General features: G+C 41.6%; 1 protein-coding gene across 1 annotated transcript in view; it reads right to left on the reverse strand.

Moving 5' to 3' along the window:
- GALNT16 (polypeptide N-acetylgalactosaminyltransferase 16) overlaps positions 1-27821 on the reverse strand; it is a 206571-nt gene that overhangs the window by 104179 nt on the left and 74571 nt on the right. The window contains exons 2-3 of the mRNA XM_089671333.1: positions 12167-12342; positions 10793-10891 (exon numbers count right to left, since the gene is read on the reverse strand). Of these exons, the coding sequence (XP_089527459.1) occupies positions 10793-10891; positions 12167-12342 (275 nt within the window). The remainder of the gene's footprint in view (positions 1-10792; positions 10892-12166; positions 12343-27821) is intronic.

The raw sequence follows: 27821 nt of genomic DNA on the forward strand, positions 1-27821 counted from the left end.
GGAGGAGAACTGTTAGTAAACAAAGCAGCTCTCCATTGGAGATCCTCGGTAATCACCAGTCAGTAGCGGGTAATCACCGGCCGGGACCCGGTGATTGACAGGCACGGCTGCGCATGGCTGCGCAGGTAGGGTGTGCGCCCCCTACCAAGAAATACAAAATCACGTATATATACACATTATATTGCGCACCCCTGCCACCCTGTAGCAGTATATCTGCTATAGGGTGGCGGGGATGTGGTTAAAAAAAAAAAATTAGTGACCAATATAGCCACCCTTCTTTTCATAAACAGTCATAAGCCTTCCATTCATGAAGTCTGTCAGTTTCTTGCTCTGTTGATAATTAACTTTTTGTGCAGCAACAACCAGAGCTTCCCAGACACTGTTCAGAGAGGTGTACTGATTTCCTTGACCATAAATCTCCCGTTTAAGAAGGGCCCACAAGTTCTCAACAGGGTTTAGGTCAGGTGAGGAAGGGGGCCATGTCATTATTTTTTCATCTTTAAGGCCATTACTGGCTAGCCACGCAGTGGAGTACTTTGATGCATGCGATGGAGAATTGTCCTGCATAAATATCATGGTATTCTTGAAAGATGCAGACTTTTTCCTCTCTGCTTGAAGAAAGTGCCGTCTAAAAACTGTTAGTTTCGGAGATGATTTTGAGTCCATGTTCAACCTAAAAAGTCCAACTAGCTCATCTTTAATAATACCAGCCCATACCAGTACCCCACCTTCACCTTGGCGGTCGAAGTGGAGCTCTGTGCTCATTACTGATCTAGCCATGGGCCCATCCATCTGGTCTGTCAAAAGTCACTCTCATCTCTTCAGTCCATAAAACCTTTGAAAAATCTGTCTTCAGATATTTCTTGGCCCAGTCTTGACATTTCAACTTGTGTGTCTAGTTCAGTGATTGTCGAGTTTCAGCCTTTCTTACCTTGGCCATGTCTCTGAGCACTGAACACCTTGCACTTCTGGGCACTCCAGGTAGGCTGCAGTTCTGGAATATGACAGCATTGGAGGATAATGGGTTCCTGGTAGCTTCACGTTTGATTCTTTTCAAATCTTTGGCAGTTAATTTACATCTTTGCGATTTTTCTCAACACATTTCTTGCAACCCTGTTGACTATTTGCAACAAAACATTTGATGGTTTTGTGATCACGCCCCACTATCTTAGTACTTTCAAGAGTGCTGTATCGCTCTAAAAGACTTTTTACAATTTTTGACTTTCCGGAGTCAGTTTAATCTCTTTTTTGGCCCATTTTGCCTGAGGAAAATAATCTGCCTAATAATTATGCACACTTTGATATAGGGTGTTGATCTCCTTAGGCCACACCCTCCCTCATTAAAAAAATACACATCACCTGAAATGCTTAAATGCAATAAGCATTCAAGTTTATACAGCTTGGAGTTGGACAATATGCATAAAAATGATTATTTGGTCAAAATGCTTACTTGTCTAATAATTGTGCACACAGTGTAGGTTTGGTTTAATAAAGTTTGTTTTATTGCGCCTGATCGCTGTGCTTTCTCCTCTCCATTTTTGTTTAGAATTTTCCAGTGCATTATAGGATTATACTGTTTACAGGGCTAAAAGGTGATTTACGCTACGTATACTATATTATAATATAAATATGTGCATTAGTTTCAAATTATATATAAGACCTGTGTATAAATTAGTCCTTGATGAGTGATTACACTGCTTTTCTTCATTCATAAATATGACCACATACACTACAGAACATGAAGATGTGCTGGTATTATTATTATTATACAGGATTTATATAACTCCAACAGTTTGCACAGCGCTTTACAATATAAGGGACAATACATTTCAGTACAGAAGGAATGTGAGGGCCCTGCTCGTGGAGCTTACAATCTAAAGGAAGGCCTGTACTTTTCCTAAGCACAAAAGGTGGCATTGGATGACCACTTATGTTTATGGAACAGTTGAAGGCCCAGACTGTGTGTGCTATAGTTTAACGTCCCTAAACATCATATAATACTATAACACCATTTGTAGTCATACCACTTTATGTGGACATGTATACAAAAACTGAGTAAATTGTATTTTATGCCATTTAAAACATTTCTAAAGCATCTTACAATACTCTCCACTTGGACATTCACAACATGTATAGATTCTGAACACAATTCACATGTAGTCTTGACGTGTTTCAGAAATCCTTCTTCAGGAGAACATGTGAGAGAATCAATATATTGGAACCCACTCTTGATCTTTGTAGAGGTATTAAAAGATACAATTAACTGGAATTTACAATATCAATATGTTTCTCATGGAGGTGCATCTGGAGGAACCAAGATAGAGCCAATGCCTCCTAGGTAAAGATACTCAGAATTAGCCAAGAAAAAAATAGAAGTCTCACAGACACAATCCATGCCCTTCAAAAGGGCAAATCTCTTAAGACCTGCGGTTTTCAGAGGATTCCAGCATATGTTTATGGAACAGGTTGGGAAAGAATCTGGTGCAATGGTGATAAGAAAACATTTTTCTAAGCTGTGCAAATGCTGCCTTATCTGGTGGTGGCTGCTAGGGTGCCTAAAATAATAGACTGTCATGCAATCCCACCAAAAACAGTCGGAACATGAGACTGTTATCTAATGTCTGGGGATAACCTAAAGCAGTATTAAACCCAAAACCAAAAATTTTATATATTGCAGCTTATCAATCATTATATCGGGCAGCGCAGTGGCTAAATGGTTAGCACTTCCGCCTGGCAGTACTAGGGTTGTTGGTTCAAATCCCAAACATGGCACCACCTGCCTGGAATTTTCATGTTCTCCCTGTGCCTGCGTGGGTTTCCTCCCACACTCCAAAGACATGCTGATAGGTTAATTGAATCCTGTCTAAATTGGCCCTAGTATGTGTATGTATGAATGTGAGTTAGGGACCTTAGATTGTACGCCCCTTGAGGGTTAGGGAATGTACAATATATATGTAAAGCACTGTGTAAATTGATGGTGCTATATAAGTACCTGAAATAAATATATACAATATGTGGTGGCTGCATTGATTTTCTTTGAAGGCTCACTTCCTTCTATTTTCACCTGGTGATCTGGCCACACCCTCTGAATTAAAATGACTCCACTCTGCATGACGGAGCAAAGGGGGGGAGGGTAATGTTGGATATACTAGCAGATTTAGATACACTAAACATATTGAAGCCAAACTCCAGCTAACACTTTTTAAGAAGTTACAGCAACAGTTTTTTTTCCTTTGAAATAAAGGTTTTACATATGGTAGATTGTTTGTCTCAATCCTCTAACTGCCGCTTTTGCTGGACAAGCTTGATCTGTTGAAATAATTTGAATTATTAAAGTTTTACTGACCGGTTCACCATGTGTAAACAAGGGAAAGAAAGCCTAAAAAGAAAACTAATGCAGACATCATAAGAATTGGTAAGCTACAATATAATAAACATTTGCTTTTGGGTTTAATACTGCTTTAAAGTCACCCTTCTACTACTTTGTTTGTAGGCTGCTTATATCAAATAAGTGTACCTTTGCTACTTTTAAAGTTTCAGAGGTATATTTAATTTATCTCAGAAGCCTGTGCAAGTGGTGAACTGATTTCTATGAACCACAGAAAATTTTCTTCATACAAAAAGATATAATTATATTTTCTTTTGCCTCCTTGTCATACAGCTTCGTATTAATACCCTAAAACCACTGTATTCTGTTCTACAACCAGTAAACTGAATTGCATACTGTACAAGCCTGCCTGGTAATTATCCCGTAGATCTTGTCCATTGTCAATATCTTCTTTTGCTGTAATAACCTCTAATATAGAAGTATAGAATTTCAAAAAATGTCACTCTCTATCTCAACCCATGCTGCTCCCTCCCGCTGCTTATGCCATCAGAATCATTTTACTCTCCACTGTCACACAAAGCCTCTGCATTGTTATTACAGAATGCTCATGGATTTGTGATTTCAGGGGAAGGGGTGGAGAGGGGTAGCAGTGCAGGCTGTCTAGTTGAGAAAGCAACTGACACACCAAGAAGTGTCAGAGATTGAGGAAAACTGCAGAACATCGTATTGAGAAAGGGAAGAACCAACAGACACATCATAGACAGTATTAGTACCTATATTACACATTATTGGTATGGGAAGCCTGCAAATTGGTGACAGGACCACTTTAAGATGTACCTTGCCAGCTGTTGACAGTTGTGGGAACTATTAATCATGAGTTGAGGTGACCTTTATAGTTTCTAAAAAAAATGTATATACATATAAATGTATATATGCATTTTTTTGGTGCTCAAATGTCTTTGCATGTAAAATAAAAGCGCATTTGAACTGAAGAGAAAGTTTAAAATTGTCACTTTTGCAAAATCCTTAAACCAAAAAATCCATAATTCAAAAGAAAACGTTGCAATATGATCTGACACTTGGAAATTACATGAACAAGCTATAATCAAGTCACTGCTGACTTTACAGTAACTTTATTAAAACTTTACCAACAATAATCTATACAGGCATTCCCCGTGTTACGAACAAGTTTCTGTAGGTTTGTTCTTAAGTTGAATTTGTATGGAAGTTGGAACAGGTACATTTCCAGCCGAAAAGTTATTTTTATGTTGTGGATAGCATAGGCAAGGGTTACTGGCCGTGCATTAATGTGGGATTGCTGACAGGTCTGTAGGACAGTAGATGGCAGCATGCAGTGTGCAGCAAGATGGCTGACCGACGGTTTCTGGGACCAGGGTGACGTCACGCTGCCTCCGTTCTTAAGTGCGAGTTGTGTGTAAGTTGAATTTTTGTAACTTGGGGACTGCCTGTATCTCTAAACTTTCTTCACAACAGTCTATAGTATACCACTGTGATGTAGATTCAAAACAACTATGCTGTCTAATAATTTATGATTAATTAATGCTAAATGTACATGATTCTGTGGGAGACAAAGTATATCTAAAGCCAAAACCTTTTTTTTTAAATTTTGGATAAGGTAAGCAAAGGATAAGTATTTGTTTGCTTTGATATCTGTGTTTTACTTGGGAGATTTTCCTTTGCTTCCTGTCCTGTAGACTCAACAGAAAATAAGGGGGTATCTTTCCAATGTGGGGGAAATCCTCTCTTACACAGTACCCCCACTGGAAGATTTCTTCTTGATTCTTGTTCTGGTTCTTAACTTTCATTAGCGGTGATACTGGTGATTAGGACAATTAGAGAAAGTGAACCTCTGAGACAGCAGAAATAAATTGGCAGTGATTCAAACACCTCAATATACTATTCACATCTAACTAAAAGTTTTGTCTTTTGTTATACATACATGTAATTAAGCGCTCACTCTTACCAAAATGATTTAAAGTAATCAACTGGAGCCACCATTAAAATGTGCTAAAACAGTTGAAGTTTTGTTGAATCTAGGTGCCACTTCAAGGCTGCTCTAGGATGGACCAATATACCACCAAAGGAATGGTAAATTACAACAGAGGACATTTATTAATTCTGTTGCAGAGAAAGGCAAGGTTATTAAAAGGTTATTATTACAAGATTACAGCTTGAGTCATAACGTCCTCCTTTGGCTAAATACATTATTACTGTATCCTACCCTGAACTTTTGGCTTTCTCACAAAGACAAGAATGGGGTTAGCCAGCTGCCCTCAGTCTCCAGAGATACCATGTCACACATTCCAGGATGGTTTCAGGACACTTCACATGTTCTGTAGCGCATCATCAAGGGGCTAGCTGCTTCTTGCGGCTGGCCACTTGATAACATGCATAATTAGGGGTCCATCAAGAGAGGAAGATGGTGGCACAGGGCTGGGTGAGCAGCAGTGAAATATGGGTACTGCAGAGCAATGCTGGAATTGCTGGGAGCATGAGTATGATAATGAAGGACAATTCACCTAAAAAGAAAGACAGACTTGGAAAAGAAAAATTATAATGTGGGGTGAAGTTTCTTTTTAATTATGAGTCTGTTTAGAAGGACATCTTCAGTAATAAAGCAAACTTTGCAAATCTGTTGTAGTTGGCACAGGTCCCAATACACTGTAAATCTGTTGCAGAGACTTTGCTAATGAAAGGCAATCTAATTTGCATATATGTTGCTAATTCTCTTGATAAATGTCAATTATTGTACTGTAGCTACTCACACCCAGAGAAGGCATTTGTATCTTAGCAGTCACCCTAATTAAGGGGTAGATTTAAATGTATCAGTGATGTGAGGGGTGAGGTTCTGGGATGTACTAATCATAGACTTTGGAGGATTCTGTATATTTTCTTAGCTGGCAGTGGACATTGTGCCTCAGACAGATTACAGGTGTTTTAGCCCAACTCCAGTTGGAAAAATCAAAATATTGCTCGATATTTAGAAATTAGGGTATATGTGGTGGACTAGATGTGCTTTATACTCACTACAAAATTTATAGTCTATAGTCAGTTGTTCCTGGGCCATCTTGGGAGCAAGCAAGAGAGGGTGGCTATGTTCCTACATACAGTGGAATTGTGGAGAATGAACGTAGCCACCTTCATATGGGGAAGTCAAAGCAAAAAGAAAAAAAGGAGATTTGTAGGTGGTTGAGAGCAAAAGAGGGTATTTTGGTGCACTCTCACTGCAGACTATAGTCACTTCCTGTCTGCTGTTTCACAGTTATGGAATACTATAGGATCTGACTAGACAACTGCATTACCAGATTTTACCAAAAGGTTGTGCTGTGCTTTGATCATGACAGCTTCAGTTACAAGTAATACCAAGAGTGAATTGAAACTTCCTGTGGGTACTATTAAAGTCAACTATCCTGGAGGCAACTAGATTATATGACAGGAAAATTAATAAGAGTAGATGGAACTAAAAAATCTACAGAGAGTGCACTACAGAGGTAATCAGAATTGTAATCATTAGTAGACAAAATCAGTATACAGGAGATACAAGGATACAGAAATAGCTGATAGCAAAGTGTATAAAAGCTAACAAAAGTAGGCCAAACATATTATCAGTGCTAACAGTACATACTCTGTAAACCAGTGCAGCGCAATATAAATTATACAATTTATACCATATGTGCAATCCTCATAATAAAGTGCCTGTACAATTTCTCATATAACTCCTTAAAAAGTGCATATAAACATCACAGTGCATAAATAAACAATGTGTTCATCTTGAGACATAGAAGTCCCATATAACATAAAGAGTCCTTATATAATATATAAATTCTTCTTAATAAGGTTACTCAATTCTTGTAAATATTTGTTCAAAATCACTCTTCTGTGTTTCTCCTCCGCCAACACACATATGTACTCTCACATCCTTATTTTGACCTATAAATGTTTAGGTCAAACAGTGCCTTTCCCTTTTAACCCGGGTAGGTATAATTTCTTTTATTGCTCTACTCTCCTCCACACTCTACTCCAGAATGATCTTCCTATTTCTTATCCAGCATATCCTCCGAAAATGCAGAAAAGATGCCCATCATAGTGTATCACTTTTATCAATCAATATTTATTAAAAAGCTTAAGTGCACTCACTAAAAAGCTCCCAACTGGGACACTACAGTTGAATAGCTTCCACAATATTGCATCCAGTGTTCTATGGTGACTCACAAAATGGCGGCTTGCAAACTTCCATTTGTGTGGCTTGACGTCCTCGGCCCACGCCACGCTATTTTAACTATGTAACTATGCATAGAACAATATGGAAGATCATATAGGTCCAAACAGTGATGTTTAATTTTCACATTTTCTAGAGTCTTCATGGTACTCATCACAAACAAAGAGAACTTAGAGATATATTTGTTGCACCACTAACTAATCTTTTAAATCAATCTCTTCTAACAGGAAATGTTCCCCATGACTGACGGAGAGTTAATACTGTACCTATCCACAAGAAGGGTAGCAAACTAGCAATGTAGAAACTGGTAACTCCAGGCCAATGAGACTAACATCTGTAGTATTAAAATTAATGGCATCAGTTCTATTAAGAAGGATCAATGATAATTTAAAAAAACATTTTGTTAGACCCAAAAAAGCATGGCTTTACTGAGGACATATTGAGTTTATTTACTAAAACTGGAGAGTGCAAAATCTGGTGCAGCTCTGCATAGGAACCAATCAGCTTTCAGATGTTATTGTCAAAAGCTTAATTGAGCAAGCCGAAGTTAGAAGCTGACTGGCTACCATGCACAGCTGCACCAGATTTTGCACTCTCCAGTTTTAGTAAATCAACCCTATTATGTCAGTTGATATAACTAAAGGTTTAGTGGGTAAACTATGTTTTTTATGCTGATGACACAAAGTAGCGCAATAGGGTTGATATTCTTGCAGGTGTTTCTAACATTGAACATGATTGAAAATTACAAGAAATAGGTCAAAGCACTAAAAAATGAAGTTCAAAGTTTTTAAATGTAAAATAATGCACTTACTGAACCCCCCAACAACAAAAGAAAAAGACCTAAAAAGAGGCAGACTCAGTGGACCACTTGGTCTTTTTCTTCTGCTACTCTTTTATGTTTCTGTGCTTCTAGGTAACGTAAATCCTCACTGTTGCTGTACATACAAAGGTTATCAACTTCATGAACTATAACAGACATTACAGCAGAAAGTTCATAGAACGGTGAAAGAATGGGGAAGGGTTCAGTGTAGACATTAGCTAAGCTACAATAACAGAATATATGATTTGAACAAGTTCATACCATGTTCTTAGATATGCCTAATTTCCTAGTATGGAAAAGCTTATCGTAGAAACTTGCTATGCTTGGGGCTCTGTCTATTTCTGTAATTAAAATAACAGCATTTGAAAAAGTCACTAAAGTAGAACTAAAGGCAAAACATTTTTTTTTCATTTTGTATAGCATAAGGGAGGGTTATCCATCCTGTCAGTTTTTTTGGCCATCTGTGTCCTATTGAAGAGATTTTTCTTCACTTCCTAAAATAGACACACTTTTAGAAAATCCATGGCTGACACCAGGGTCACTAGAACTAGTGTCTTGTCTATTCCTGTTCTGGTGACAACCCAAAATTTGGGATTTTCTTTCACTTTCACTCTGAGTGATAACTTTAAACAGGACAGAGAGGGTGAATTGCTCTAGCAGGAGCAAAGATAGCAATACAAAACTGACAGGAGTTCTAATCACTCTCCACTCTATCTAAAACTAAAAAATAAAAACAAAACTTTGCCTGGCTCTCATGCTGAACCAATAGTGTGTCAAGAGTCTGTGAATCCCAGGGCAGATTAGTTTCTAAACCCCGCACCTCCCCATGCACCCCTATATATAAATTTTTTTCCATTAGTAATCCTTAAATTAAATAAATACTAATAATGGACAGAAAATGGATACAGTAAAGGTTTTCCTGGTCTGAATGTTTTATAATTAATAGCGTTGGTGACCAAATATTATCAAAGATTTTCTTAGTGGTGCATGTAGTGCGCAGAAGTGCAAAAAGGGGAAATATCTGTGTGCAAAATAGAAAAAAATTGAATGTTTTAAAAGTGGCCTCAGCAAAATATGATGATAATAATCACATGCTAAATAAAATAAAAGTTAAGAGTTTATTAGTATTACCCACAGTGCATCATGGCGAAACTTAAGGATAATAGTGCCATGCTTTGATAATAACAGACCTATAGGGAACTATATTATAGTAATATGAACCTCTAAATCAGCCTCTCTACCAGGGTTCTATGGAACCCTGGGGTTCCTCCAGAGATTGTTAGGGATTCCTTGAGTAGTGATCAGTTTTTGCCTGTTGGATAAGTAACCAACAACAGCGTTGATGTTTTGTTTTTATCTGTAAAAGGGAGTGTTCCCAATGGCCACAGATGTAAGGAGCATCCTTCCCAGTGACCACCACACAAATGTACTTTGAGCTGTAAATAGAGTAATTATTAGCTGAGGTTTCATGAGACCAAAAAGTTGTTTCAAGGGTTCCTCCATGTTAAAAAGGCTACGAAAGGCTGCTCTAAACAGTGTTGACTTTGCATGACAGAGACAAAAATGAATATCCTGACAATACTTCTGCCCCAAAAAGGAAATTGTATACAATAAACCAGCAACAATCTGTCAACTGTTACAATATGCAGGCTGCAAATAGTGAATCATTACAACATGTTTGCTAAAAAACTCAGAAAAGTCAGGGAATCAGGCATTTAGCATTTTCAGAAGGAGGTCAGTAATGGAAGCTCCTGCATTTCTCTTGGCACAGGATTCATTTTAGGCCTTTAACATGTCCATAAAAATAAATCTCTTTCTATTGGGTAAATTATGAAAACATCAATGATGGTGGTTCAACCACATACAATACACGATTTCTTAAAATCAGTAACTGCTTCGTGCTTCATCACTACTCCAAAAAATCTGCCCTCCTCCAACAAACCCCATACCGACAAAAATCTTCTCTCCTCTAGCAAATTCCCCTCCCCTGGCAAAACCCTAAGAACAAAACCCTTGAATAAATTTCCATCTAGCCAATTGAGCTTGAAGGTGGAGATTTGTGGAAGAAGAAGAGGTGTTATACCATCAAGTTTCTGAAATTTATAAATTAAGAGGACATGTCTGCTTTTTAATGGAGCTGCAAAAAGTCTGGTGACCCATTCCATGACGTTTCAGTACTCTTCAACTACATTTTGCTGCATGATTTACCCATAATTGTCCAGTTTTGTTGTGGTGCTCCTCATGTACACTGCTATTGTAGACTCTTGCCTGTATGCATCAATGGAACTAATATGCCAGTATGGTACTTTCTTTTTCGATCCTAATACATACTTTACTGTATGCATGATCTTTCATGGGAGGCAGGTACCTGACATGCACAAATGATCCTTTTGCTGGTGCTCACCTTTTGATAGTACGGAGAAGAGTAGAACGAGCCTCATTGTGAAAAGTGATAATAACACTGGTAGATGGAAGGTCGGCATCATAATGCAGAGAGGTGCACCTAGTAGGAAATAGGAGAGGGGCAGATTATTTGCAGTCAGAGTGTGCTTAGAAATAAAACCACTGCACAAAAAATATTATCAAATATGTTTATTAAAAATAATTTAACTAAGTTTATGATTCATATATAGCATTGTTTGCAAGGTGTGGGATATGTAACACTGCTGGTGCCAATCTACATTGTGGTGATACATTTCCTCAGAAATTAAAGTGAACCTAGCATCTGATATATTTTTCACATTAAGTGCACCAGTTTTAGTAAATCTCCCCCAATTTGCATGCCTACAAACGCCTCCTTTGGGGTTTCGAGGCTTCCTGATCCAGCTAGATCACATGATGCCTTCAGAATGTTCTGGGTTTGTTCTAGGATCTTCCTCTAGTGTCCCCAAACTCCAATTTAGGCTTTTAGAGGGGCATCTGTAAAAGAAACTAAAGTCTATAGAAGAGTGCATCCAAGACACATATCTTCCCAATCCCCTTCCTAGCATGATTCATTGAGCACCTGGACTAGCTACGATATTTGTCCATTATTGATAGGGTAGCATACACGGTCTATCCAATCCTTCATCCTTCTCCATATTTAAGTGAAGGATAAGGTCCTGCTCACAGGAAGATTTTCCAAAAAGTTGGAAAATCTCTTTCTGCAATACGAAACACCTAAAACTCTTTAGCATTCTCATTGCGCCTCTACGACCTCACAAACAGCATAATTGCAAGCTATGCTTGAAATCAGGAAAGTTACTTGCTTTTATTGAGCCATCTATTACTAGCTTAATTAATCTAAGACATATTCAAAATCGACAAACTTCACGCTTTTTGGTCCAGGATGTCGGATAATTTCCTTTTTAATACTGGACATAGAGGCCATCTTAGGGCAACACAAACTTCAATACTGATTGTACTGCCTGCCATCATTGTGATTGGATGTGCATACTCAGCATGAAAAAAATGATGATCAAGTAAGAAACTAATACAGCAGCATTGAGATCTAAAAAGAAAGATCATGTTTCGACAGCACTGAATTTAAAAGCAGAACTCATTTCTTCTCTGATGCCTCAATGGTCAAATTTAGGAAGGAATTGTAGGACCATGCTAAGTTGTGGTCAAGTTTCAATGTGAATAATTCTTAGTAGTGCAGCCAAAGAGTGGAAAACATGCAGCTGTTTGTTACGTAGACCAGCTAACAGATTTTAGCTTCCAGTACACTGACCTCTACATTCACCCTAATACAATGTCCTCTTATGTATTTGTATATGTTAACAAAATCCTGCTTCACCTATAGTGTCTTGTGTCCCGAATGGGCCGGTCACTACTCAGCTTATCACTCTCCAGCTGGTTAAAAGCATGTTGACGGTAGGGATCCTCTCCAGCCTTTAGATACTTTGTGGATAGATAGGTCTTCTCATCAAAGCCATTCAGTTTCCCCTTCTCTGTCTGGAGGGCTGACGTCACCTGGAACAAAACCCATCTCATGAAACGTGCTTTGACTGTATTTCATCTTGCAAATCCCTATACAGTTCACACAGCCTGAATATTTCTGGCAGATGCAAAAGGTGAAGCAACTGGAGATACAAAGCTTTTCCAAGACTGACTGTACTCTAATAGCTGTGAAATAAAGGGAAAGCACAGAATTAGCAAATCTAATGGAAATACTAGTTAGTTCAATGCTAATAGTTGTATTAGACAGTGGGTTAGTGAAGTGGTCAACATTCTTACTTTGCATTACTGGGGTCCTGAGTTAGAGTTTCACTTGTTGTACCATATGTGTGGAATTTGTATAATTTCCCTATAATAGTAGGAGCTTCACTATGGTGATATTGATTTCTTTTACAACCATAAACACTGTCCCTACTTAGTGCAGCTCTTTTCATCAGCTGGCAGGCTAAACAAAAAAACCTGAACTGATTCCCCCACCTACACATTTGAGGTAGCTGGGGGAATCCTCCCCGTATCACTATTTTATGCTCACAGTGGGGGATTCCCCCACTGTCAGAATACACAGATCAGCGCTGCAGCCACTGACTAAGCAGCTTTTACCTGACTTCTGTTCAACTGCAATTGCCAGACATGCATTGAAATTTGGCGAATCCCTGCAGAACCAGTTGAATTTCAATCCATCTATGGCCAGCTTAACTCTTTTCTTCTCAAACTGGAACTGTATTTGTAGGACTGTAGTAGGAGCACTGAGCGTGCCACTCAGTATCTGAGTTGTGAGGTCCTCCAAGAAAAGGGATTGATGGAAAGCACTGAAGAATTTGTAAGTAGCATGTAAATTATTAAAATTAACTTTGCAAATTGCACTAATTAAATCAAATTAATTGTTTAAAGAATAAATGCATTATTTGCCCACATGCCCCATCTCACTCTCCTAATCAGTCCAGGATGTACTGACACAGGCACTAACAAGTACTTAGCCTACACCTGGTGTGACGATCGCGGCATCAGACCCCAGCCCTTCTCACCAAACTCGCGACTGAAGGACTAGCCAATCTAAAACCGCGCTGTCACGTGTGTAACAATGCCACGCCCAGCTGCACCCTGCACAAAGATTTTCCAGCTAATGGACCACAACCTGTGTGCCGGCAGCCTGGGAGCGATTGTTACTGGGTCAGGTTAACTACGCAATTAACCCTTCACACTGCCACCATCTCCTTTTTGTACTGAGAAAGAGGAAACTCGGCAATATGAGCAATAACACTATAATGTTTGAATAATCGTCGGTATACCACTGTCACCGCAGGCAGAGATATACTGAAGTTTAAAACACACACACAGTAGCGCTTTTCAGAGGCAGGGATTCTTTAGTTTGCATTAAAGAGCTTTAGAAACAGTTCAACATTTTCAGAAAGTAAGATTTATTATTAAAAGATCAAAAGGGTGCAATAAAAATATTTACAGAAAAAGATGTAGCCAATATATATATATACATATACAGAAAGCAATAGCACAGCAAAGAGATAACAGAAAGGAATTTAGATAGATAAAGTACTTGCCAAAAGCCTTGGGTTAAGCAGCTTTCAAGTTTTCTGAGCAAAAGGGCTTTTTCTCCCAAAGTTGGTTCCGATGTTAAAAAGGGAGAATTCTTCAACTTTTCAACTCAGCTTAGCTTAGCTTTTCTAGGAACTCCACAGGGTGTCTCCCCGACTCAGAGAACCAATCGCCTCATTTAGGGAGGGGGTTGTGTAGGTGGGGAGCTCAGGCTTTGACCAAAGCCTTTCCAAATTATGCTATGGCCAAAAACTTTTCCTAGGTACACATAACATTCTATCCACGAGTAGATTAATACCCAGAATCATCTGCTGAATGGTTAGATATGAAATATCTGCTTGAATGGTTAAGGAGATATAATTTTCTGCTCTCCTGTGTATGTCAGATAGGGGGTGTAATATACCAGGCGACTTGTCTTACCGTGAGCCATCCGAATATGTGTTCCATGTTTGTGTAATTATTTCCTATTTGGAGATATAAAATTATATGGAGTGAGTTTTTAAATGTAAGTCTGTTTTTACGACTCCCTGGAATGTCTTTTGAAGCTCAGCGATCTGCATCAAACAGACCACATGTCACTCAACAGAGAGGGAGGGGGGATGAGGAAAGCTGATTTGGGAGAGAGAGATACAAAATGGAGGGGTTTGGAGCAAAATGGATGACCGCGTCCATCTCTGTGTGCATGATTGCTACATGATTGCTACACCTGGTGCTGCCATTCTCTTGTTGAACAGCTATATGTATTGCTATTTATTCATGGCTTCAATGGAGACTGCACATTCCAGTAGGTCTACTTCCTACCTACTGTAGTTAATGGCAAAGGGCTGGACACATGAAGCATGGCTTCTGCCAGAGTTGAGCAGTTCCTGGCTCTAGTCTACGCCACAGCATCTGTACCTGGTCTGAGGTTTGTGTTGTTACATACTGAAGTAATCAGAAGGGTGAGGGGGTATGGGTGGATACTGCATAAAATGCCCTTATCCTTTAATTTTGTTTAATGTAGGAATATATTGGATATTGTTTTAGATCATTCTATACCTTTTCAGACTATGTTCTCATACTCTGCTCTACTTCATGTACGAGCAGACATAATTGTATAATGATGATTATCACTCCTAAGAATATAGAACTATTATTATTATTATACAGGATTTATATAGTGCCAACAGCGCTTTACAATATAAAGGGAGACAATACAGCAACAAAACAGTTCAATACAAGAGGGATAGGAGGGCCCTGCTCCTTGGAGCTTACAATCTAGTACGGTTTTCACAAAATTGTATGAGCCTAGCCATATAAAAACGATTTCTTATCTTTAAAAAATTCTACATATAACCAAAGCTTGACTGGTCCAACATTATAATAGCCTCTTGACCTTGTCTCTATATTTTATGTATTGAGTTGCAGCCAAGTAATTCTGTTTGGTTATTTACTTGATGCATTTCAAGAAGACCAGATGGATTCTGACCAAACCACCTGCAAATAGTAGTGCAGATCGAAATTCTTCAGACAGGCAACGTTTCCCCAAATTTCAGTCAACCAGATTTAGTTATTGTGTGTATGGTGTAGCCTCATTTTTATTTATGGTACTTAGCTGATATGAGTAGAACCTGGATATTGTATTCTACCCTCTTCTATGCCCTTCTGTGTACTCTGCAAGCTAATGTATTGGCAGTTTGGTTTTTGAACACCTGTACCTAAAAATGGTGTCAGAGTCTATACCCCTTAAAAAATTTAATAAAGGCTAAAAGTATTGGGTTCTATGATTTTTGCTCTATGGGGTCAGACATCTCCTTGCGGATTTGTCTCATACACATAAAATCAGAGCTTGTCTTCATGCCAGGGCTCACCAGGTAGTCCATCTTTTGACTGGCAGAACACTCTCAGATGAGACCATTGTGTTCCAATTAACTTGGCTCTCCCCAGAGTCATTGCTGATGTAATCCTATTACCAGCAAATGAAGCCTGCCACTGCTCCATCCCCTCTTACACATACACACACACACACACACACACACTATATACATATATATACAATAGATAGATATATATATATAGAGAGAGAGAGAGAGAGAGAGATACTATATTTATACATATACTTAAAAATGTTTTTTTACATCTAAAGCAAGTCTGTATTTTGCCAAGTCCAGCCCTCTATTGCTATTTATCATCGGTTATCAGGTGATGGATGAACAACAGTCAAGCCAACAGACCTCAATAACCACACAATGATCATAACTATAGTTATAAAGTCAGGGTGAAAAAACACATGTCCATCAACTTCAACCCCAAAACATCCAGAGGAATGCAAAATGCCCTTATAAAGCATGGTCCAATTTTCTCCAACAGGAAAAAAGAATCTGTCCTGATCCCTGGAAACAATTAAGGAAACTATACAACCTTAAGCTGGCCATAGATGGACAAATGGATTCCCCCATTCATACTTGTGAAGTGGATGGAGGAATGCTCCCCGCTGCACTATTGTATTCTGACAGTGGGACTCATCCACCATCAGAATACACTGATTAGTGCTGCAGTCAATTGGCTGAAGGCACTGACTGAATGTAAGTTTTCCAGCAACTCATTTTGAGGGGAAGCCAATTGTTAGATCGACTTCTCTGTAGCAGGAACAGCCATAGATGGGTAGAAATTTGGTCTGTCCCTGCTTAATCAAGCTGAATTTCTTTTCTTATTACTTAGCACAGGAATCCCAGGTTTGCCCAACAAAATGCACAGTTTTTTGAATAGTGTGTGCATGCTTTGCAAACATTTTCTCTTGGGACAACACTATCAACAGGGAATTTGCGAAGACTCCCTTCACACCTATGGTATGTTTGTGTATATCAATGTGTGACATCAGGTGTATTGACACTTATGCACCAAAGCATACAGTATATGGGAATTGTGCTGCAATTAATTTTGAATGGCACCCCAGTGCACATATACAGTGTATTCAAACATGTTTTCCATTTAACACAACACAAATGGGAAAACATTGTGCACCGTGGAATGCTGCAGTTTCCAAAACTAGAGACTGTAAGATATTTCTTGCATTAAGGCTTGTTAAGGACCATTCCAAGTAAATGGGATGTCTTAATGCAACATACGTCAGTACACAAAACAAAAATGCTTATTAAAGTGTATACAGGTGTGAATAGGAGCTTCCAGTCTAGACAAATCATTGTACATCTTTTTTAGCTGCTACTATTATTCCTGTCTCAATGAGCATTTTATATAGGTGTCAGTATAAAAGTGATCCTTTCAATATTTCTGTAAAGACACTAAGCTGAAAGAAGGTTGCTAAGTGACACGGGACATTGTGTAATATCTATTCTTGTGTTTTTTGCCTTTTCTGGGACACAACACAGCATTGCATTCCTATACAAATGTGTCATAGAAATACTGTGGTGGGTTTTCTGATGCCTGGAATAAAATACAGCTCCCTTTGACCAGATATATTACTAAAGCTTTAATAATCAGAATGATATACTGAAAGATCAGAGCTCCAAGGACAGGCAGGGAGTGAATGTGGATGACAGAAAGAGATGAGTAAATGGAAAAGGTTAGGGAGCAGCAGCCAACCAAGTTTTGTGTCCACCAATTATTTATACTGTCTGTCTTCATCCTCTTACCTCAGTATATGCAGATGTGCCCTGTACATAGTTTTTTTTTATTTAAAAATGATATACAGGGGTTGATACTGCTGGTCTCCTTCTGAATATACTAATTTCTTGGCTTTCTCTGGTTTGACCAGTCACTGTTCTGGAACAAGCATGCAGATTAAAAAGTCAGAGTGAAGTCCCGACCAGGGGCGGACTGACAACTCATGGGGCACCCGGGCAATGGGGGTTCATGGGGCCCCTGTGTCCTCGCGCACACTCAAACCACATCCAAAAAAGCCTATGAGAGGTACCAGGGGCATCTCATGGGGCCCCCTACTGACCCCGGGCCCTCAGGCAGTGCCCGAGTTTCCAAATGGTCAGTCTGTCCCTGGTCCTGACTTATGATCTGCAGATTTGTTCTGGGTCAGTGCCTCAGAAGTATCAGGGCTAATTCACACGGTGTGCAGTGCAGACCTTTTACTACATTGTAAAATGTCTGTCACGACAAGGACACACAGGAAGCAATTGTTTTTTTATGTGTCCCATTCACACTGCAACTCAGCCTAGGGCTGCTCTTCAGTATACTGTGATAAAATGCATTCAGTGTGGAAAAGAAAATACGCTATATTGCCAAAAGTATTAGGACACCCCTCCAAATCATTGGATTCAGGTGTCCCAATCACTTCCATGAGGTGTATAAAATCAAGCACCTAGGCATGCAGACTGCTTCTACAAACATTTGTGAAAGAATGGGTCACTCTCAGGAGCTCAGTGAATTCAAGCATGGTACCGTATAGGTATAGGTTGCCACCTGCGCAACAGGTCCATCCGTAAAATGTCCTTGCTACTAAATATTCCACTGTCAACTGTTAGTGGTATTATAACAAAGTGGAAACAACTGGGAATAACAGCAACTCAGCCATGAAGTGGTAGGCCACATAAAATGACAGATCAGGGTCAGCGCATGCTGAAGCACACAGTGCGTAGAAGTCGCCAACTGTCTGCAGAGTCAATAGATAAAGACCTCCAAACGTCTTGTGACCTTCATATTAGCACAACAGCAGTGTGTAGGGAGTTTCATGGAATGGGTTTCCATGGCCCAGCAGCTGCATCCAAGCCTTACATCACCAAGTGCAATTCAAAGCGTTGGATGCAGTGGTGTAAAGTATGCCACCACTGGACTCTAGAGCAGTGGAGACGTGTTCTCTGGAGTGACAAATCACACTTCTCTGTCTGGCAATCCAATGGACATGTCTGGGGTTGGCGTTTGCTAGGAGAACAGTGCTTGCATTACTGCATTGTTTTTCAGAGGTTGAGCTTTTCCCCTTAGTTCCAGTGAAGGGAACTCTTAAGGCGTCAGCATACCAAGACATTTTGGACAATGTCATGCTCCCCACTTTGAGGGAACAGTTTGGGGGTGGGCTATTCCTGTTCCAACGTGACTCTGCACCAGTGCACAAAGCAAGCTTCATTTAGACATGAATGAGCGAGTTTGGAGTGGAGGAACTTGACTGGCCTGCACAGAGTCCTGACCTCAACCCGATAGAACACCTTTGGGATGATTTAGAGTGGAGACTGCGAGCCAGGCCTTCTTGTCCGACATCAGTGCCTGACCTCACAAATGCACTTCTGGAAGAATGGTCAAACATTCCGATAGACACACTCCTAAACCTTGTGGACAGCCTTCCCAGAAGAGTTGAAGCTGTTATAGCTGCAAAGGGTGGGCCAACTCAATATTGAACCCTACGGACTAAGACTGGGATGCTGTTAAAGTTCATGTGCGTGTAAAGGCAGGTGTCCCAATACTTTTGGCAATGTAGTGCACCATTTTAAATTCTGGCCATGGATACACTTTAACCACTTTTTGATCATTTGCCTTTTCTCTTGAATCATTCTGCGCAAAAGAGTTTAACCATCTTGAACTACTAAAAATGTGTTTTACCATTAAGCTGGGTATCAGTTTGTCTCTCTTCTGACTCTGACAGATTTTTTACAATAAATAGCTTAGGCAACATTGCTTTGTCAGGAGTTCAGTGGAAATTGAAAGTGATGACCAGCTGGAAGCCAATGTGCTTGGCGGACAGCCTATTCACTCAAAGCATGGCTGTGAGTATCAAAGTGGTTATTGCAAGCTAGATGTTTACATAAGCATGCACATATACAGTATGTGTCTGCCCTTCAAACATGTGGATGCTGTTTACAGTACAGTAAATAAAGTGCTGGGAAAAGATTCATTTATGTCTGTGGATGCCAAGATATTAAGAAAATTATCTACATCCTTTGAAATTCTTGGGTAGAAAAAACATATACAGTAAATACCTTGATCATAATTTGGAAAGTGTGCTAAAGCTCTCTATCCGGAACTGATGTGCAGAGCACAAATTCTTGTGTATTGAACTGAGTCATTCTAAGTACATCAGGTTTCTGATTGGAGAAGAGAGCATAAGGATCATTTCAGTGAGCTGCTGCTCCTTCATTATCCAATATCTTGGCCAAGCTGTATTACTTTGACTGAAGTGGAGAAAAGTCCGTGGTCAGTCAGTGGTTATAGTATTTGGCAGGGGTATCTGGATTAGGAAACCAGCTGAACAGAGTTACATTTTTTGTTAGGTACACACGTTTGTTTTTATATAAACGTTTTTCCCTTTTAACCACAAACATTAGCTGTAATTAGTTCTACTCCTTCCTCAGCTTTTATTTTTTTATTAATCTTTGAGAGCAAACATTTTGTTTTTCTAATTTTATCTGATTTGTTTTTTTTCTGTAGCATTGCATTGAAAATGTATACACGTGAATACGTTATAATTTTATTTGCTATGCTTTGTATAATACACATCATTTACAGTTGTGCTCAAAAGTTTGCACACCCTGGCAGAAATCATTACATTTTGGCATTTATATTAAAAATATAACTGATCATACCAAAAAACTGTCTTTTATTTAAGGATAGTGATCATATATAGCCATTTATTATCACATAGTTGTTCAGCTGCTTTTTAAATCATGATGATAACAGAAATCACCCAAATGGCAATGATCAAAAGTTTACATACCCTGGAATGTTTGCCCTTGGTACAGACACAAGGTGACACACACAGGCTAAAATGTCAATTAAAGGTTAATTTCCCATATATGTGACTTTTTAAATTGCAACTAGTGTCTGTGTATAAATAGTCAGTGAGTTAGCCATCCCGTGGATGCACTGAGCAGGCGGAATACTGAGCCATGGGGAGCAGAAAAGAACTGTCAAAAGAATTGTGAAACAAGGTAAAATAACTTAATAAAAATGGAAAATATATTAAAAGATATCCAAAGCCTTGAATATGCCAGTCATTACTGTGCAATCACTTATTAAAAAGTGGAAAGTTTGTGGATCTCTTGATACCAAGCCAAGGACAGGTAGACCAAGAAAGATTGCAGCCACAACTGCCAGAAGAATTGTGCAGGATACAAAGAGAAACCCACAGGTAACCTCAGAAGAAATACAGGCTGCTCTGAAAAAAGAGTGTTTTTTTTTGTGGCGCCAATGCCACAAAAAAGGCCGGTTACAATATGTCCGACAACACCTTGACACATCTCACTGGGCTTTTTAGTGCCATTGGCACAGTAAAGACTTCTTTCTGGAAACTTGACCATAAAGCACATTTTTTGTTCAAGTATCATTGTATCGTGCTCCTTAAAAACAAAAAAAATAATTCCCTGTCTTTTTCCAGAGAAGATCATGGCTGGTCGGAGGGTCCAGCTTAGTGCTGTGCATAGTGTTCTGAAAACATCACATTACGCTGCCTCAGTACTCTTCTCAAGAGCTCTCAACTTGAATGCAAACTGTGGGCTGGTTGGGTTTTTGGTGCAGTTTTTGAGTCACATGTGCAGTGAATAAACGCACCACAAACGCGGTAAAAAACCAAATTGAGGCAGAAAAGCATATGCATTTTTACTGCATTTTTGCTTCGAATTAGTGTGAAAGTAGCCTAAACTGGTAAAGCCAGTTATATTCACGTGATTCTCCCCATCCAGATTCCTCGCTGATGGTGTTTCCTCTTGCGGGGACCACTAATCCAGGATGGCTTCTTAACCCTCACTGTCCCCTTCACTCTGATGTCACCTCTTCAGGATCCTAAAAGATCCCCTCCACTGTTTGGCCAATGGGAATTTTCCACACCCAGAAAAATGGACCCCTTCACGTGACCCTAACTTTTTTTATGTTATGGGGGGGTTGGATTAAATGCTTATTGCTCGTCTAGGGCATGGGTGTCAAACTGGCGGCCCTCCAGCTGTTGCCAAACTACAAGTTCTATGAGGAATTGCAAAATTGACAGTTACAAGCATGACTCTCAAAGGCAGAGTCATGATGGGACTTGTAGCCTAAAATCTTGGACCCTAAAATCTCCCCCCCGTTTTCATGTGCACTCCTGAACGCCCGATCGGTGTGCAACAAGCTTACCGCCATCCACGACCTCTTTGTTTCCCGCTCCCTCAACCTCCTGGCGATTACGGAAACCTGGATCCAGCCCACTGACTCTACCTCCCCTGCTGCACTCTCCTACGGCGGTCTCACCTGGACCCACTCACCCAGGCCCAACGGTCGTAAAGGTGGTGGGGTTGGCCTGCTCCTATCACCGCTGAGCACCTTCCGAGTCCTCCCAAACCCCCCCTCCCTATCCTTCTCCTCCTTCGAGGCCCACTGCGTCCGACTATTCTCCCCAACCCCCCTGAAGATTGCTGTGATATACCGGCCTCCTGGATCCATACCCCGCTTCCTGGAAGACTTCTCCTCCTGGCTACCCTTCTTCCTCTCCTCTGAGCTACCCACTATCATCCTTGGGGATTTCAACATCCCTGTCAACCTCGACAACCCGGACACAGCCCGTCTCCTCCACTTAACCTCCTCCTTTGCACTTGCACAGTGCATACAATCCACCACCCACTCCGACGGTAATATCCTTGATCTTGTCTTCTCCAACCGCTGCGCTCCCCACAACCTCACTAACACCCCCTTCCCTCTCTCTGACCACAACCTGATCACCTTCTCTATCTCCTCATCCTCCAACACCTACCCCTCCAAATGTCACACTACTACCAGCCGTAACCTCCGCAACCTTAACCCTGCCTCCCTCCACTCCGCAGTTGATCAACTCCATGACAGCATCCTCCCCCTGTCCTGCCCCGACTTGGCTATGACCGCCTACAACAATGCGCTGTCAACAGCCCTTGACTCACTAGCGCCTTTAACCACACGCAACATCAGACCCCGACCGCTCCAGCCCTGGCAGACTGATCACACCAAAACCCTCAAACGACACAGTCGTGCCCTGGAGCGACTATGGCGCAAAACCAAATCCCAACAAGCCTTCACCCGATACAAATCTGCCTTCCACACCTACACCTCCTTCCTCCATACTGCCAAACAAGCCTACTTCCTGACCCTCATCAAGGCCCTCTCCTCCAATCCTCGCCGACTCTTCTCCACCTTCAACTCTCTACTCTCGCCACCCCCACCTCCACCCAGCACCTCACTCACTGCCCTTGAGATTGCCAATCACTTCAAAAACAAGATTGACACAATTCGCAAGGACATTGCCGCAACTCGCACGCCTTCTCAACCCGTCTCCTCTCACACAGCTACCCCCTCATCCCCCCTCCCCCTCGACATAACCCACAGGGACTTCGTCGCTGCTCAAACTCCCTCCAACCCCCTTCCCCCTCACTCAGCTACCCCCTCTACACCCCTCTCCCACGGCCCCACCACTGCTCTGACCTCCTCTCCCACCCCACCCTACATTCCTCATACTGAAGCTCCCCCAACACTCCGCACCTTTGACCTTACTACCATCGAAGAAGTCTCCAAGATCCTCTCTGATGCCCGCCTCACCACCTGCCCCCTTGACCCTATCCCCACACAACTCCTACAACCTCCCTCCCCCTCCATCCTACGCTCCCTCACCCACATCTTCAATCTCTCCCTCTCCTCCGGCACTTTCCCTTCCCCTCTGAAACATGCACACATCACCCCCATACTTAAAAAGCCCTCCCTGGACCCCAATGACCCGAACAACCTCAGACCCATCTCCCTGCTCCCATTTACATCTAAACTCCTCGAGCGCCTAGTCTACGCCCGCCTATGCTCTCACCTCAACGACAACAACCTCCTCGATCCCCTACAGTCCGGCTTCCGTCCCCTACACTCCACCGAAACTGCCTTACTCAAACTCTCCAACGACCTGCTAACCGCCAAAGCTAATGGCCACTATTCAGTGCTCCTACTCCTTGACCTCTCTGCGGCCTTTGACACAGTCGACCACCCCCTCCTCCTCAAAAAACTACACTCCCTCGGCCTCAGAGATTCTGCTCTCTCCTGGCTCTCATCCTACCTGTCACAACGCTCTTTCAGCGTTACCTATAATGCCACCACCTCCCTCTCACTCCCCCTCTCTGTTGGGGTCCCCCAAGGCTCTGTCCTCGGGCCCCTTCTCTTCTCCATCTACACCTCCTCCCTTGGCCAACTCATACACTCTCACGGCTTCAACTACCACCTCTATGCCGACGACACACAAATCTATCTCTCAACCCCCCACCTCACCCCCTCGGTCTCCGCCCGAATCACACACCTGTTGAGCGACATATCAGACTGGATGTCGCTCCACTTCCTTAAACTGAACCTCTCCAAAACCGAGTTTCTTGTCTTCCCTCCAGCCCGGACACCACCCCCCATTGACTTCTCCATCATGTCCAACAACGCCACCATCAAACCCGCCCCGCAGGCCAGAGTACTTGGTGTCATTTTGGACTCCAACCTATCCTTCCAGCCCCAAGTCCACTCTTTAACAAACTCATGCAGACTCCACCTCCGCAACATCGCCAAAATCCGCACGTTCCTAACTCCAGAAACCACTAAACAGCTCATCCACTCCCTCATCATATCGCGACTCGACTACTGCAACTCCCTCCTCACTGGCCTGCCTCGCCGCTGGCTATCCCCGCTTCAGTCCATCCTGAATACGGCTGCCAGACTCATTCACCTTTCCAACCGCTCCGTTTCCGCCACCCCCCTCTGCCAATCCCTCCACTGGCTTCCGATTGCGCAACGGATCAAATTCAAAATCCTAACACTGACGTACAAAGCTGTCCACCATACTGCCCCGAACTACATCACTGACCTAATATCCAAGTACCGCCCAGCACGCACACTCCGCTCCTCACAAGACCTCCTTCTCTCTAGTTCCCTGGTCTCCTCCTCCCATGCCCGCCTCCAGGACTTCTCCAGGGTGTCACCCATCCTCTGGAACTCCCTGCCCCAACCCATCAGATTATCACCTACTCTCCTCTCCTTTAGGCGCACCCTGAAAACCCATCTCTTCAGGGAAGCCTACCCCGCCCCCTGCTAACTTGCCGACCTCCTCCACTCTTCCTACCACTCCATCCCCCACAGCTATCTCCTCCTGTGCCACCATCCCCTCCCTCCTAGATTGTAAGCTTGAAAGAGCAGGGCCCTCGATCCCCTCATGTTTTGCATTGTATTGGTATTGTTCTGTCACATGTTCTGTCCCCCTTTGTAATGTACAGCGCTGAGCGAACTATTGGCGCTTTATAAATAATGAATAATAATAATAATAATAATAATAGCTTCGCAACAGCTGGAGGGCTGCCAGTTTGACACCCCTGGTCTAGGGGATAAGGTATAAAGTGAAATACCTTACTAATTGCTCCAGTATCTGTTCAAATGGTTTCCCAGAGTCTCTTCTATAAGGACACGGTTGCAGTGGTCTCCATACTGCAGCCCATGGGCTGGATGTGGCCCTTTGCTTGCCTTTATCTGGCCCGTGGGGCACTATTCCACTAACTGTCACCAATGGTGGAGCACTATTCCCTCTACTGACACCATCAATGGGGCATTATACTTCTCATTGATATCAACAAAGGAGCACTATTCTTCTCACTGATATCAACAATGGGGCGCTATTCCTCCTATTGAAACCGATGATGGGGCACTGATGCCAGGGCATTTTCTACTCCCACCGGCTACAGTCCGGCCCCCCTAAAGTCTGAAGGACAGTAAACTGGTCCTATGCTTAGAATGTTTGGAGACTCCTGATGTAATCAATCACAATGCAGGGCCAAGTCAGAGCAGAGGAGAGAATTAGTGATTGCCAGTACAAGGAGTATGGTAAGTTTGAAACTTTATTCCTCATCCCCTAGTTAGTGCGCATTTAATCCCTGCAGTGTGGGGCCCCCACAACAGGGGTATTTTTAATTTTTTTTTTTGCAATTCCTAGAGTTGTACTTTAAAACGGCACATCTTTGCGTACTTTTTATAGTGTTGTTGTATACTGCAACATCAGTAATTTATTCATGCAAACTTGTAGGCCAGCTTCATACCTTTGCACGGTACTGCCACTGTGAATGGCACTCTGACACAGTAAGCAAGACACCTGCATTGTAGTGCATTGTAACACCTTTTAATGTACTACCATGCATTCCCAGGTGGTGTAATCCCCAAAAAGGGACAGGTGCATTTCAAATGTATTAGGGTGCATTGGCAGCCCATGCACAATAAATAGATTGCAGTAATACAACACATGCTTTACAAAACGTAATGCACATTAACATGCATATGGGAACTTTATACACACAGGTGTGATGTCAGCTGTTGTCATGTTTCACATGACTGTCATATTGACTGTCATATGCCTTTAAGTGTTTCTATATTTTGTTTCTGCTCCTCCCTTTTCTTTGGTTTAGTTAATGCTGTTTAGATAGCCCTTCCCCTTTCCAGAAATGCATTGCAGCTCTAGCCTCATGACTTGGAGCAGGAAACATTATGATCTTTTGACCTATCGAATGTTCATTGTTGTAAGATTCTCTTATGGAATAAACTTCACAAGATCTACAAGATGTCTTATCGATTGAGTCACTGACTGTGGTATCCAAGTGAGGTTGAAGTTATCGCTATCTCATCACAACTGTAAGTTACAGAGATCTCACTATCAATGCTTAGATTGGAGAGACAGAACAGCTGTAAATTTACTGATAGCACCACTGTAAGAACAGTAAGCCCTGGTTCACACTGATGCGATTTGGAATTTGCAGCATTTACAGTGGGAATTCTGCACCGTATCAGAATCGCACCCTGTTCATGCGAACCACTGCGGGCGTGTATGTTAAGTTAACAACACCCCAAAAGCGGTCCGAAAAACGTGGTGCGATGTGCATAATCGGATCGCATAGGTGTGAATACCTATGCGATCTGATTCTAGTGTGGAGCCAAAAAAGGGCCCTGTACATTTTTGGTGCAGGTGTGGTGCGAATAGAGCCTTACAAAATGTACCGCACACAAACCGCATGTGATTTGCACAGGAATGCGGTGCGGATCCTGTGCGAATCACATGCGATATACCGCAACGCATATGTGAACCCAGGCTTAAGCTGGCCATATACTAGATTTTCAAACAATATCTGTCGCTGGCAACCAGTGTTTCTGAGACTGAGCTATGAAAGACAGATCTTGGTCCCTGCTAATGGTCAGCAGCCAGCAGAACTGACACCGACAGCCAACCCACACTGGTCATGTGATCGGCCAATCTTTACCGATGGCTGCATTTAGAACTTTTTAAAGAGACGACGAGGCAGGCGGGAAGGGGTTAAAACAGGTTTAAAAGTAACAAGTGACACTTCATGCCAAACATACAAGCGCTAATCCATGTAACTGTGTCCTGTATCCTCCCAAGTTCAGAACATCAGGCAACGTTCTCTGGATCTTTTCTGCATATTGCTCCAAGTAATGTTCCATAAACACAAACATTAAAAATATGAGGAGATATGTCCTAAATAGTCTAATTAAAACACATCTCTCATTTCTCTTCTGGCCAAATAGTTTCTTGGTGAAATCACTGGCTGGGCCGGGCCCTTCTCCTTCTCAGCAGATGTTCCTGTGCACAGGACTCCCAGCTGTGCTAAACTCTCACATTAACTATGGAATGGCTGTGCCAATAGATCACACTTACTATTGATTGGACCATTATCTATACCTGACTCATCACAAAGAGACAGAAAAAGCAGGTTTAGAAGGAGATCATTAAATGAATAGGATGCAATGCAAAGAATTATGGAATGAACCGTGATTTAAAGATAGCAGTAGAGATTAGGCTGGATGTGATGAGTAGTTCTTGTGCAAGGGACATTGCTTTGGCTGCTGAAGCCACGTAAGAAAGTGTACTTTTACTGTCATCAAAGCAATCTCAAAACTATTTGGTGTCTTAACGACTGACAAGCAATTGGAAAAGATGGCAATTATTATATAGCAGTACTTCCTTAAGGCCACGTTCACACAATGGTGCAGAGACG

Source organism: Staurois parvus, unplaced genomic scaffold (assembly GCF_062004578.1).
Source record: "Staurois parvus isolate SC_StPar_1 unplaced genomic scaffold, SC_StPar_1.0 ptg000104l, whole genome shotgun sequence".
Lineage (NCBI taxonomy): Eukaryota > Metazoa > Chordata > Amphibia > Anura > Ranidae > Staurois > Staurois parvus.